At 50.1% G+C, this 14,695-nt stretch overlaps 1 protein-coding gene across 2 annotated transcripts in view; it reads left to right on the plus strand.

Moving 5' to 3' along the window:
- The window catches only part of TCEA3 (transcription elongation factor A3), a 43,421-nt gene extending 30,859 nt beyond the window's left edge, over nt 1–12,562 (plus strand). The window contains exons 7-10 of one of the 2 annotated variants that reach the window (XM_059690859.1): nt 2,431–2,586; nt 7,647–7,793; nt 9,960–10,031; nt 12,167–12,562. In XM_059690859.1, coding sequence (XP_059546842.1) covers nt 2,431–2,586; nt 7,647–7,793; nt 9,960–10,031; nt 12,167–12,175 — 384 coding nt within the window. In that variant the 3' untranslated portion in view covers nt 12,176–12,562. The remainder of the gene's footprint in view (nt 1–2,430; nt 2,587–7,646; nt 7,794–9,959; nt 10,032–12,166) is intronic. The other variant, XM_059690858.1, reaches the window with a different exon arrangement.
- Nucleotides 12,563–14,695: the final 2,133 nt, after the last annotated feature.

Raw genomic sequence — 14,695 nt, forward strand, 5'->3', positions numbered from 1 at the left:
CTGTGTATGAGCAGTACTTCATTCAGTGTTGAGAACAGTCTACGAGGTAGGTTTCCTCATCAATCCTGTTTCTCAGGTGAGGGAACTGAGGCTCAGAGAGATTGAGTCACTTGCCAAAGCTCACACAGCAAATAGTAGTGACATCGTTGAGACTGGAACCCAGAAAGTGTGATTCCTGAACCTGAAGGCTCAGTGTCTGTGCCAGACAGTCTATGTCATAACATGCCTAGTGTGTGACGTCAAGTAGGTGAGTAGACAGAGAAGGACCGCATTTCTCACACTCAGCCCTCCCCCCTCTTCCAACTGCTGAAGATAACAGCTCCCATTTTTCACTCCCCAATATGTTCCAAGCCCTGTGATGGGCAACTGACACTTCCTACCTCTGTTAATTTTCACAACCATCTCTGTGAAGCAGGGACTGTCGTTCCCATTTCTCAGATGAGGAAACTGAGGCTCAGGAACTACTGATGTCAGAGCTGGACTGAAAACCTTGGTCTTTGGATTCCACATCCTGAGGTCGTTCCATAAGGAGGTGACCACCTACCTGTGTGATACGGGCCTATTGCACCAAAAGATTTCCCTCTTTGAGGGAAAAAACCCCTCGGCGCTGTGCCCCACTGAGTGAATGCTGGGATTTCTTTTACTGGAGACAAAGCTTTGCATGTCCAAGAGGTGTGGAGGGAAGCGGACAGAATCCCCAGGAGAGAGGGCCTCTGAGTGTCACACTGAGGTACGAGTGACCCTCTTGGGCTTTCCCTGGGGAGCCAGCTGGAGTCAGGGAGAGGTAGGGGCCAATCTGCAGACAACAGACTTGCCTGCTTCCATCTCCTTCCTGCCTGAGGCCCACACTAATATCCTCCAACACATCTTCTGGGAGTTTCTCTCCACCATCGTTTGATTATTAGCCACCCTTGAGCGACCCAGCATCTCACCAAATGCATACTCATAATTTCTCACTCACTCAGAACACGGAGCATGGGCTTCCTCTTTGTTTTCTCTGGACAGTTGTCCCTCCAAGGAGGTCCCTTCCCAGTTTGAAACAAAGGTGGGTGATCTAGTGTCTCGTTCCGCTGGCCTTTCCTCTGTGTTTTCTTCCTCCTGAATGTCGGTCACTGAAGGAGAGGAAATCAGAGCCACATTGACCCTGTGTCCTCTTCAGAGCGACCCTGGACGAAATAGCAGCTGTGGGGCTCACGTGTGCTCCGTTGAGGGGTCAGTGCCACCCAGGTCCGCGCTCTGCTCTACCTTGTCCTCCCCTGTGATCCAGGAAACAGTCGGGAAGGAGCTGGTGGAAGTACTGCCAGCCCTCCTGTCCCCACATGAGCAGATCCACACCTCCAGGAATCCCAAACACAGATTTTTAAACATACGTTTTGGCTTTCAAATGCATTTTGGCATATTCTTTCTTTTTACACTTTTATTGTACAAACAACATTAAAACAAAAACAGAAATAATACCGCCTTCCTTCCCAAGCAAGTCAGCTGTTTCCATTTTTCTACATTCCCCGCAGTCTCTTTCTCGTCTCTGGCTTTACCCAGCAAAGGCCTCATCTTCCTGAGTCTCCTTGGCTTAGGAGACCAAGCACACTCGGCTGTGTTCCCTGAGCTCCTCCAGAGGGGGAGCAGGAGGCCTGTCTGGGATACGGCATCTGGACAGAGCAGTCAGTGTGATCCGTGGCCAGTGGCGACTTCCTGCTGGCTGAGCAGCGAGCATTACCATTAGGAGGGGCTCTGGCATCCAGCCCTGTCTCTGCCGGGAATTTGCCTGTGACCTCAAGCAAGGGCCTTCATTCTTCCTAAGCCTCCGCTTCCTCACCCATTAATGACCAGCAATTCCCAAAGTAGATTCCAGGGAATGATGACAGAGAACTGGGAGCACTGGATCAAACAAAGTTCAGCAACTGATTTATTGCAGTATTCTTAGAGCCTTAAACACGTGGCTCCTATCTTGTTTTTCTCTGCCAGCCGGACTCACAACCCTCAGGTAACTAGAGGTAACCTTCATCATTATCCTCATAACAGCCCCTGAATGTTGAACTCTTGCTATGTCCCAGACACCACGCTAGTGCATCATGCAGCTTTGATTGCTGAATCCTCATAACAGCCCCGTATTTTATAAATAAGGAAAGTCAGGCACAGAGAGGTCACGTGAATCACCTGAGGTCATACAAGAGGCTCAGACAAACCTGGGCTGCCCCTTCCCGGAGTCCCGGACACCACAGTGCTTGCTGTAACCTTAGAAGCTGTCTCCTGTCCCCTGCACATGGCTGACCCCAAATGCCTACTGAAATTCCCTCAAATGCCACAGAAGTGCCCGACCCTGTACAAGTCCAAGGAGAGGAAGAGATGGCCCTGGATCTCCTCAGGCTTCCAGGAGAGGTTCCCCATCCTCCCCTCTATGAGCAGCTGGGCTGGCCCTTGACCATGTCACATATCTACCAGGAGCTCAAGAGCACGGATATGAAGTACCGGAACCGCGTGCGCAGCCGAATCAGCAACCTCAAGGACCCCAGGAACCCTGGCCTGCGGCGGAACGTGCTCAGTGGGGCCATCTCCACCGGCCTCATTGCCAAGATGACAGCAGAGGTGAGGGCCAGGCTGGGACCTCTGCACAGTGGGGTGGGAGGCCAGGCCCCTCCAGCTTTGTCCAAGTTTGAGAGGCAGTGGCTTGTGACTCCATAAAAGATGAGCCAGGGAGCTCTTACGGTCAGACCATCTCGGACTCCCAGCCTCTCAAGGCTTCTGGACCATCAGGATGGTGGACACGGCTAATACGCATTAGGCACTGTGCTGGGCACTTTAGGCACCCTGGCCAATTCTATCTTCACACCCACTGGGGTGGGAGTGTTTATTATCCCCATTTTACAGATGTGGAGGCTGAGGCTCAGAGGAGTTAACAGATTTGCCTATAAGCACATCTAGAAAATGTTCAAGCCAGGAGGCGAGCTGTTGGGTCTCAGAGTTTCACTCTTCACTGCTTGGTTATCTGCCTCCCTCCTCTGCCTGTAGCCCATTACTGCTCTGGGCCCAAGCCAGAACAGGAGTCTCTGTCTACATGGAGCACAGTCCAAGGTGGGGAGACTGATATACTTACAAGTATGTGTAAAACCGGTGTAAGTGCCATGATAGAGGCATCGTGGGGACTTAGAGGAAGGAAGGATTGCTCCAGCTTAAAAGGGTCAGTAAGGGAAGGAAAAGGGAACAAGCCTGTTTGAGTTTGAATTCTGCCTATACCACTTAGCTGTGTAATCTTAGGCAAGCCACTTAACCTCGCTGTGCCTCAGTTTTCTCATCTGTAAAATGGGATGATAATAATAATAATGGCTATCTCATAAGCATTAAATGAATTTAGAAGATTAATATATGAAAAGCCCTCCTCAGAATTAGTGTACAAAAGGCCCATTCACCAACCATTTCATGTAACCCTCAGCACAATGCTATGAAAGAGGAAATAGTATTCTGATCTTTTAAAATAGATATTTTTATTGATTTCAGAGAGGAAGGGAGAGGAAGAGAGAGAGAAACATCAATGATGAGAGAGAATCATTGATTGGCTGCCTCCTGCACGCTCCCTACTGGGGATCGAGCCCCCAGTCTGTGCATGTGCCCTGACTGGGAATCAAACCTGTGACCTCCTGGCTCATAGTTCAATGCTCAACCACTGAGCCACGCTGGCCGGGCTAGTATCCTCATTTTATGGATGAGAAAACTGAGGTCACACACAACTTATAAGTGACAGATGAGGGTGTAAAGATCTTTACACATCCCCAGGTACAAGCGGCTCTTTACTGCCACGGCTAACAGAGGGATTCCCCACAGCACCTGGAGATGGCACACGAAGCACTAGTCAGGGAAGTGGCCCCGAGAAGGGGAGGGAAAATGCATGACATCTGGAGTTTGGGTGTGCCTCAGGGTATCTGGGAATCTGCTGAAACTCTTGGCAAGAGTGGGCCTTTGTGTGTGTGTATATGATGTGTGATGTGTGTATTTAGCCTATGTGTGTATGGTGTGTGTGGTTAGGGTACGTGTGGCATATGTAAGTGGTGTGTGCCTGTTATGTAGTGTGCATGTATGTTTTTCTGAGAAGCTAATAGAGGGAAGCTAACTGACTTCCTCAAATACCCAAAATAAGGAAGATAATATCCCCAGCTTTCAGATAAAATGGGGAACTAGGCCAGTGGACCAGGATTGTCTTTCTGCTTAATTTTAAATATCTGATCTTTTTAGGCAACTAGCAATCTATGCCCATGGTTACCACTGCAACTTGGCTTTAGGCACATGCTCCTTCCCTGCAAGGTGTAGCTGTGACCTTTCTGGAAACCCAGCCTTGCGTTTATTCCTCTGTCCCGCACCCGTGGCCCTGGGGTCACGCTGCTTCTCTGTGTGTGTGCTGTGGGATGCTATCCAGAGTCTGTGTTACAGGCCATTCCAGAGCATGTTGGGAAACAGAGCCCAGGGGAACCAGGAGCAAGGTTTGGCACAAGTTTGAGCCAAACCCAGCAAGTTCCCAGAAGCTGGAGGTTAGAACAGAGCTGAGCGTCCGGATTAGGCCAGAGACAAGCCCCAGAAGTCCCAGCAAAGCAACTGGCCAAGCCAGACACGTGGATGAGATCGGGCCCCACCCAAGGGCTGTTCACTAGAACAGGGCAAGAGAATCGGGTGATTAACCCAGGCCCAAAAAAGAGGCTGACCAGACCAAGGGGAGCAGGCCAGGAATCTAGCAGGCCCTTGAGAAGGGACTGCCAGGGCCCGCCGCCAAGGAACCCCTGCCAGCAACTCAGCCAACATGGATGCCAAGGAGATCTTCCTCAGGTCACCTTTTGCTCCAGGCAGGAGGTTTCTATAAGAAATATAGGACCATTTTTGCTCCAATAAGAAAAATAACAGCATTGTGTGGGCTGCGTGCAGTGCTGGGCTCAGAGGACAGGCAGGTGCTGTCAGGGAAGGCCTGGGACAGGGGAGGCCCATGGGGATCCAAGCCCCTCTCCACGTCCCTGTCTCCCTAACTCCCTTTCTGTGTCTCTTTCCTTGTCCACCTGATTCCCTCATGCCTCCTCTCCACCCAGACACGTCAAAGAATGGAGTAGAGTCTGAGATACCCATTAGAACTGTTGCGTGGACATACTGTCGGTCCCACAGGAGAGGGATTTTGTCTGCTCACTGAGTCAGGGCAGAGCTAGGTAAATGGATTTGTGGGTGAGTGGATAGAATATTTTTCTGTTTTTATTCTTTAGGTGGCACATAAGACTGTCTTTCTACAATCTGACCCTCAGCCATGTCTCCCACACTCCTCGCCCTGAGCCCCACTCTATATACCCTTCCCCAAACATGTTATTGATCTTTTAAGTTTCATTTCCTTAAAAAAAATTTTTTTTTATTGATTTAAGAGAGGAAGGGAGACAGAGAGAGAGAGGGAGAGAGAAACATCAACGATGAGAGAGCATCATTGGCTGGCTCCTACACCCCACACACTGGGGACTGAGCCCACAACCCAGGCATGTGTCCTGACCAGGAATCAAACCTGGACCTCCTGGTTCATAGGTCGAATGTTCAGCCACTGAGCCACACTGGCCAGGCTGTCCTCTGAACTTTTGCTATGAGCTAAGGACTATTCGCTAAGTCTAGAATGTGCCCTGGAAGTTTGTTTATCTTTCAAGATTGGTTAAGGTGTCAGTTTCTTTAATGAGTCTTTCCTGCCCCCAAGCAGTTAACCCCACACTGGGGGTGGGGGCTTTCCCTGCATTTTATATGCTTTTAACACTTCATAAGCTATCTTGCTATCCTGTGTGAATGCTAGGCTACTAGACCAGACTAGCATTACCTGGGGACAGGAACCAAATCTTATCTTGAGGGCTTAGAGCAGCCCTGGGCAAACTACAGCCTGAGGGCCGGATCTGGCCTGTTTGAAATGAATAAAACTAAAAAAAAAAAAAAAAAGACCGTACCCTTTTATGTAATGATGTTTACTTTGAATTTATATTAGTTCACACAAACACTCCATCCATGCTTTTGTTCTGGCCCTCCGGTCCAGTTTAAGAACCCATTGTGGCCCTCGAGTCAAAAAGTTTGCCCACCCCTGGCTTAGAGGCAGTGGTGTTCTGAAACCAGCTCCAACCAGCTCAGGAGACAGGATTATGTGTAGCTACTCCCAGCTCTGCATTCAGCAACATCCACATTAGTCGCTTGAAATTGGCCCTGATGGAAATATTTACACTATGGAAATAGATAAATGCTACAAATCAGCCACCCCTATGGTCAAACCCGGTTCACCAGCACACCAATGCAGTTAGACATTCAATAAATTAGCGTCCCATAGATTTTGAATGAACAAATGCATTATGCTCTGGGAAATTGCCCCCAAATTAAAATCAGCTGCTTTTTGCTTACCAGTATATGGCCTTGGCTGATGTGCTTTACCCCGTTGTTGGTTAGAACCTATTCCTTGAATTTAACATAGAATTTAAACATTTGTGTGCACCAGAGTAACTTGGGGACACTAGTAGAAATGCATATTCCTGGGCCTGCCCTTCGAGTTTTCGGTTCCTAGGAATCTGCATTTTGACAAGAAGCCCAAGTGGTTATAGCGCAGTGGTCAGCATTAGATTTAGTGGTCACTAAACTATAGGACCTGTGTGCCAGCTCTGCTCTCCGTGGCTGAAGGAGTCAGGTTAGAAAGCAACAGTGGAAATGTTGAGCCACTCCCAGATCCTCACTCATTTTAGCATCAGCCTCTGCCTTCCTCCTTCCCCCATACCAACCTTCCCTAGGACTCTGGTTTGAGTGACCCCCTCTCTGTTCTCATCTGGCAGAGGTTTAAGGGCAGTCAAATGGCCAGGGAGAAGGATAAAGAAAGGAAGGACCTAGACCAGTGGTCGGCAAACTGCGGCTCGCGAGCCACATGCGCTCTTTGGCCCCTTGAGTGTGGCCACGAAGTTTCAGTCGCACTGTACGTGCGCGCCCGCACGTGGTATTTTGTGGAAGAGCCACACTCAAGGGGCCGCAGTTTGCCGACCACTGCCCTAGACAATGCGGACACTGAGATGACACAAGACAGGAGAGTCTGGTCTGTAGGATCTTAACGATGTTCTGATGCACTCACAGGTGAGCAGTTAGTGGTGTGAGCCCAGGTGCTTCAGGTCCCGCGTGGGTGGGGACAGCAACAGCAAGTCATGGTGAGACCAGGTCCCCACAGGCAGAATGGGCTGGGCAGTGATCACAGCTCGGGCAGGCCTGGGTCATGTCCAGACTAGATGGATAAGGAGCACATCATAGATCAGGTGGTCACTGGTCAAGTCAGCTCAAGCAGGAAGGCTCAGGCAGGTGCCCAAGGTCCAGGCAGGCAGGGTAAGCACCAGGTCTGAGGAAATGTGCCCCAGAGTGTTGAATCGGGGGCAGAAACAGTTTACCTTCTGCTCTCCCGCACACGCCCTTCTGCACTTGCCCACCAGACCCCCCCAGGTTTGCCTCTCCACCCAATGGGAATGGCCTTTTCCCTGCGAAGGCAGGGCCAGGAGTCCAGGCTTCCCTCCAGCTCCTTGTACTTAATCCAGCAGGTTCCCCTCCTCTGTTCAGGCTCCCTAGACACCAGGTATGGGGCAGGGCACCCGGGACTCCCGGCCCTGAAGGACAAACTTGTTTCTCTCCAGGAAATGGCCAGTGACGAGCTGCGGGAATTGAGGAACGCCATGACCCAGGAGGCTATCCGTGAGCACCAGATGGCCAAAACGGGCGGCACCACCACTGGCCTCTTCCAGTGCAAGAAATGCAAGAAGAAGAATTGTACCTATAACCAGGTAAGGTGAGGAGGGGGAGGAAGCCACAGGGGCACAGAGATGGAGAACCAGAGAGAGCTCAGGAAAGAGCCAGAGGGGGGAAGAGTTAAAACTCCAGGCTGCAGAGAAAAGGACAAGTCTTGGTACACCAATATGAACCCATGGCTCCTGTTTGTTTTGTTTTTGTTAATCCTCACCCAAGAATATTTTTTCCATTGCTTTTTCAGAGATAGGGGAAAGGAGGGGGAGGGAGGGAGGGAGAGAGACAAGAGAGAGAGAAACATCGATGTGAGAGAAACACATTGAATGGTTGCCTCCCACATGAGGGATTGAGCCTGCAACCCAGGTACGTGCCCTTGTCCAGGAATCGAACCCACGACTCTTCGGTGCGCAGGACAACACTCTAACCACTGAGCAACATCAGCTAGGGTCCTATGGCTTCTAGAAAATGGCATTCTGCATATACAACCACCCAGATTTGTGTCTGTGAGGCTCGGCCAGCATGTTCTGGCTGTACCTGCAGCAAGACTAAGAGGAACCAGACTCACAGGGCACAGAACTGTAGAGTCACAGATGGCTGGGAGGGAACGTAGCAATATAAAACTCAGCTCTCTCATTTTGCACACAGGGAAACTGAGGCCCAGACAGGGGGCAAGCTGTGCAGCTTTGTCCAAGATGGCAAAGATGGTCAGTGACAGAGACAGCAATAAGTCTAGATCTAGACCTTTCTGCCTGCATCACAGCCAACTTTGTGTGCAAAGCCAAAGGGTTTTAGCCCCGAGTGCTGAGGATGAAGACCATTGCCCCTGTATGGGGAGCCACGTAAGGCATGGAGGCCCCTTCTCTGGGAGACTTTAAACCAGAGAACCGCCTGCTGTTTCTGGGTGGCACATATTATGCCCTTGGGGCACCAGTGTTCTTGGATTCTAATTGATACCCAGTCATTCTGGAACTCTATTCACTCCTCCATCTGCTCAGCAAGCAGGTGTATCAGGAGCACCTTGCCTGTGGGGATCTGTGGCTACAGCAGAAATACAGTCAGCCTTGCCATTCCGGAATCGCCCCTCGGAGAACCCCGATTCAGGAATTCCGATATGTTTGTGCAAGCTCCTGCTCTCCTCTGAGCACTTCTCGTGTGGAGGGTGTGCGTCCTGCGCCTGGCTTCCCCCCAGAAGTACACTGCCCATCAGCAACGTTTCTCTGCACAGAGGAGCCCCAGTGCTCTCCTTCCTCCAGGTGCCATTGCTCTCCAGGGACGAGGCGGTGCTAAGCTGCATCCTCCTGGTCGGCTGCCGGGCTCCCTCATTAGCCCAGGGACTACCTCCCACCCCGGGGACTCCCAGCTGACATCATTCATAGCTGAGTGTCAGCAAAGTAACCACGTGCTATATGTCATGGCCATTTATAGAAAATCAGAACAACAGCCCTAACTGGTTTGGCTCAGTGGATAGAGCGTCGGCCTGCAGACTGAAAGGTCCCAGGTTCGATTCTGGTCAAGGGCATGTACCTGGGTTGCGGGCACATCCCCAGTAGGGGGTGTGCAGGAGGCAGCTGATCAATGTTCTGTCTCATTGATGTTTCTAACTCTATCCCTCTCCCTTCCTCTCTGTAAAAAACCAATAAAATATATTCAAAAAGAAAATCAGAACAGCAATCTTTAAATCTGGAAATGCCAGAGATTTGCTGTGGGAAATCTGCACCTGACTGGTTTGGGTAAGGAGGTGAGAAACTAAAAAAAAAAACCATTACATTAAATAGTCCCCATGATCTTCAAATCTTTTTTCCTCTCTGGCCTCAGTTCTACCACCTATAAAGTAAGGAATGAACTAAGTGATCCCTAGGGGTGCTTCCAGCTCACCTAATCGAGCATGTTCAGAGGTGAGTCAGGGAATACTTCCTGTAGGAGATGAGTCTTGAGGCAAGAGAAGAGAGATCAGTTCAGAAGGATCAACAAGAGTGGAAGTGCCAACATCAGGTTGAGCCAGTGAGATACTGAAGGTGAGCTGATGGGCCTACAGGAGAGGAAAATATACATTAGAGAGTTCTCAGTGATAAGGGCTTGCCAAAGTGGGGTGGGAACAACAGTGCTAAGCTCTGGGACTTGGATCCACTTCTGCAGACAGTGGGAACTGAGGCAGGTCCTAGAGCAGGGGAGTGACTTCATGAGTGGGCCTCTCTCTGTCTCAGGTGCAGACACGCAGTGCTGATGAACCCATGACTACCTTTGTCTTATGCAATGAGTGCGGCAATCGCTGGAAGGTCTGTATCTTTCTCCCTCTCCCCTCCCCCCCCCCCCCCCCCATCATCCACAGACGCTGCCCCATATCAGGAGTAGTAAACCCACAGCCAAGAAGGGGCCTTGTGCACAGGGGCTTAACAGCCTGTGCAGAGTGGGATCTGCAGAGCTGGAGATAGTGGTGGGTTGTTATTGGTGAGGCAGGAAGAGAGTGCACAGGCATGTGTGTGTTTTGGAAGGTACCCGGCTGGGATGGGAGCAGCAGCCACATTTCATCAGAGGATGGGCAAGTCCCTCATCTGAGCACAGAGGGAGTCAGTCACTCCACCCCCCACCACCCAGTTCCACAGAGGAAAAACAACAGCACTCTCCACTTGGACCACACTGCTTTACAAAGTGCTTTCACAGATGCTATTTCCCTTGAACCTGGCCACGCCAGGAGGGGCCTCTCCCGCAGTGCTCCCAGGTCATCCTCCCTTCCCAAGGCAGCCCTGGAAAAGCTTACGTTACCCAAGGCTGTCACCTGGGCTGCCCAAGCTCCTGCGAAGCCAGAGGTTTTGTTTTTAGACATGAGAGCCAAGCAAAGACTCCTCCATGGTGCTCCTCTCTGCCGTGTCTTCTTCCGAAAGAACTCAGTGTGGTCATGTGATCAATGTCGGTCTCCAGTACCACCTGACTGGCACGTGCACTGTGTGATGTCTGGGCCACCGGGCAGGCTGTGGGTTCTCCATAAGTTCTAAGGTCCTTAGCAAGGAGCCCCAGACCGAGCATGGGACTGGGCGTCGGGAGCCCTGCTTTCCGGTCTCCACTCTGCCCTACTCGCTGTGTGACCCTGAGCATCCTACTCTCTCCCTGGGCAAAAGGACAGTCATGCCTTTCTCCAGTGATTGATGCGAAGCAGATTACATATGCATGCACGCTTTGCAAACAGCTAGGAGAAATGTCCCTTTAACTACTACTTTCACTTTTGAACGAGGAAACTGAGCTACCGAAATGTTTCACAAGCATAAGGTCACATGGTTTGGAGCAAATTCCTGAACGATTGTGTTTCTGCAACTTTACTGAAGGCCTCCATAGCCCCGGGGCCTCATTGGATCTGCCATATTTTTTAATGCGAAAGTCAGACCATTGTGTATTTTTCCTTCGTTCATCTATTGAGCACCTAGGGATAGGGCCAGTACAGCGGCCTAGTGGTATGGGCCGTGGCATCGGGTTCAAATCCTCGTTTTATCACTTTATTACAAAGTGACCTGAACGCTCTAGGCCTGGATTCCCTCCTCTATAAAATGGGGATGTTGACATCTAGCCCACAGAGCTGTTGTGGGGGTTAAGGAAGGGAATACACGTGAAGCATTCACAGGGCCTCTGGTGGCTCAACTTGCCCGTTTTGCCAGGCACTCCTGTGCCGTGAACAACCCGTACGACCACACAAAAAAGCCCTGGGCACTTGTGTTCCTGGTACATAGAAACCACCATTCTTGCTATCCCGAGTTTGGCACTCACTAGCATTACGGGAGCTTAGGCAAATGACTTAATAACCCCTCTGAGTTGCTTCTTTACCCGTGAAAATGGGAGTGACGTAGTGCCTACCTCCTAGGGTGACTGTGAGGACGAAATGAGTGGATAACTGTTAACACTGCCTATCCCAGAATTACTAGTCGTGAGTGCCCAATACATGACAGCTCTTGTCATTGTTACTGCTGAGGAGCAGACATTCTGCCTGCTGCCAACCCAGCTCCTCCTCCCTTCCCCATTAGTCAGAGAGGCTGGGCCACTTGAGGTGGCAGGGACATGGCTTCTGACCACATCTTCAGGTAGTGTCCATGGCCATGTGGAAGGCCTAGAGTCTAATCAAGCGATTGGTGATCATCACAGTGATATTTTGATGATGAGTTGAGAGCACACCACATGTCTGGCATCACAGTTCCATTCATTTATTACCCAATATCCTTCTTACATTGGCCGGCATTGTGATCCCATTTTACAGATGAGTGATTTGTTCATAGTCACACAGCTAACGATGCCAGAGCTGGGATTTGGACTCTGGTCTGTGTGGCTCCAGACCCTGCCTTCTTTTTCATGTCCCCTCCCCCTTCCCCTGCTTCCTTGGGGGGCGCAGGAAAAGCTCTAAAATTCTGTTGCCTTTTTGGTTTTGTAGTTCTGCTGATAGAACTGCCAGCCAGGATTTCAGTGAACAAGTTGAGGAAGAACAAAGAGAAAGCACTAAGCCATCATAACTGGAGAAAAAAAATAAAATGTAAAATGAAGAAAAACGCTGAACTCTGAATGGGGTACTAGGGATCAGAGGGAGAAGCCTTTCACAAATTAATCCCTGGTTATGAATAATGATTAGCTAATAGAGGGAACCCAATTGGGATACCATGCGAAGAGTCTGTGTTCACAAACCTCTTGTAGAAATCAGAGACTCAGGTGTCAAATCTTTGACACGCTGGCAGACCTTTGCTTTGCATCCCTTCCCTCACATCCCAATCTCCCAGCCTTTTGCTGAATTGAAAAATAAAATAACAGACTGATGCAAGTCTTACCCCACCCCAGAGTCACACACGAGAACACTTGGCACACGATTTGGCTCAGGCAGCCATGACTCCACGCCACGTGGGAGATTTCTTCCCTGCTCTGCATCTTTTCCCAAACTCTGCTATTCCCTGTTCATAGCTGGCTTTGGGGGCCTTTGAACCAGGGAGATCATCTTGAACTGAGTCTTTCTGCCTGAAGAGTACAGTGCCCCCCCGCCCCCGCCCCGGTTCCATGGCCCCTGGAAGGTGTGGAGCCTCGGAAGCCGCCTAGGCCCTGGCAATGCGTTCCTCACAGCTCCATCTGTGGCCCCCGCTTCGGGGGAAGTCTGCAGGGAGGGTCCTTATCATGCTTCTCCCATGATGACATCGGCTTGCTTTTTACACCGATGGGAACCTCAGGCAAAGCTGGAATCTTCCGGAAAAGCCTGGGGAACAGGTCAGGTAGGCCTGTCCTGAGTCTAAGCCTCTGTCCCTGGCCTTGCAGCAGCCCCAGCCTGAGCCTCTTGGGCTCTGTGTTTCCTAAAATGACATGCAGGAGCCTGTGAACGCTTGGGCCAGTCACTTCCCTCTCGGGGCTGTTTCCTTACCTGTGAAAACAGGAGTGGTACTAGCGCCGACCTCAGAGGGTGACAGAGAGGCCGCTGGGTCTCCATCTGCCTTGGTACAGCCTTAGGGCAGCTGTTCTGAGTAACTTCAGCCCTTTATATGCCCTGGGCATCAGCCACTCTGAACTGGTTATCACCTTCCTCCTTCCACCCGCCACGTGCCTCCTCCTAGATGGAGCCTGGGAATAAACTAGAAACCTACCACCATCTTCAGTTCCAGCAGTCAGATTCGGGGCGGGGCCTTTGGAAGGCGTGAGAATCCTCTCGCAGAGGACACAACATACACAGCCCGCAAATGGCAGGATCAGGACCGAAACCCAGGTCTCCTGCTTCCTGACATTGTGCTTGATGCAATGAGAGATCCAGGGCCATGCACAATGCTTGGTGTATACCTCCCAGGAGTTCCCAGCCTGGAAAGAAATCATAGGCACTGGCTTCCATAGCAGACCGGATGTGATACATGCCTGAGGTACGATATTCCCTACAGAAGTCTGGAGGGATGTTGCTTAGATATCCAGGAGCTCTTACACTTTAACATGGGTGGGAATCCCCGGGGACTGTGTCTGGGGTGGGGCCCGAGATTTTTCATTTCCAATAGGCTCCCAGGTGATGCCCACACCGCTGGTCCACACTGAGGGTTGAGATATCCAGGTTTTTCTCTGCATTATCGAATCCTCCATCTAAATGTCTAGAAGACAAAAGTGGAACAAAATAGCAACTACTTTTTAATAGCAATTACAATTTAATAATGTTATCGATCAGCTGCCTGGGATCGAACCTGTAACCTGGGCATATGCCACGACAGAGAACTGAACCAGCAACCTTTAGGTGCAGGGGATGACGCCCAACCAACTGAGCCACACTGGCCAGGGCTATTACGCTCTTGGTTGTTTTAAATTGTAAAAGATACATAACATACAATTTACCATCTTAACCATTTTTAAGGGCGCATACAGTTCAGTAAAGTACATTCACATTGTTGTCCAGCCAATCTCCAGAACTCTTTTCATCCTGCAAAACTGAACCTCTTATGTGTATTAAACAATTCCCCATTTCCCCTTCCCCCGGCCCCTGACAAGCACTATTCTACTGTCTCTATGAATTGTATTATTATACACTTTTCACACACAGAAAACCAAGGTTCAGAAAGTAATTTGCTTCTAGGAGACAGAATCTGAACTTGAACCCAGACCCCTATTCACATCCTGAGCCAATTTGAAATATGGCTTCACTTCACAGCACATGAGGCATTTTACTTTCCCCATAGCAATGATGGCCACTGTGAACCAAGACACTCCTTTGTGCTCCTGTTTTTTGCAGCCATTCTCACATTTGATCTTTTTTTATTATTATTGATTTTAGAGAGAGGGGAAGGGAGAAAGAGACATTGATTTGTTGTTCCGCTTTTTTTTTTTTGCTTTGTTTTTGCTTTATTAATCCTCACCTGAGAATATTTTTTCCATTGACTTTTAGAGAGAGTGGAAGGGAGGGAGAGAGACAGAGAGAGAAAAACATGAGGTGAGAGAGACACATTGATCGGTTGCC

This window comes from Myotis daubentonii, chromosome 3, assembly GCF_963259705.1.
Source record: "Myotis daubentonii chromosome 3, mMyoDau2.1, whole genome shotgun sequence".
Taxonomy (NCBI): domain Eukaryota; kingdom Metazoa; phylum Chordata; class Mammalia; order Chiroptera; family Vespertilionidae; genus Myotis; species Myotis daubentonii.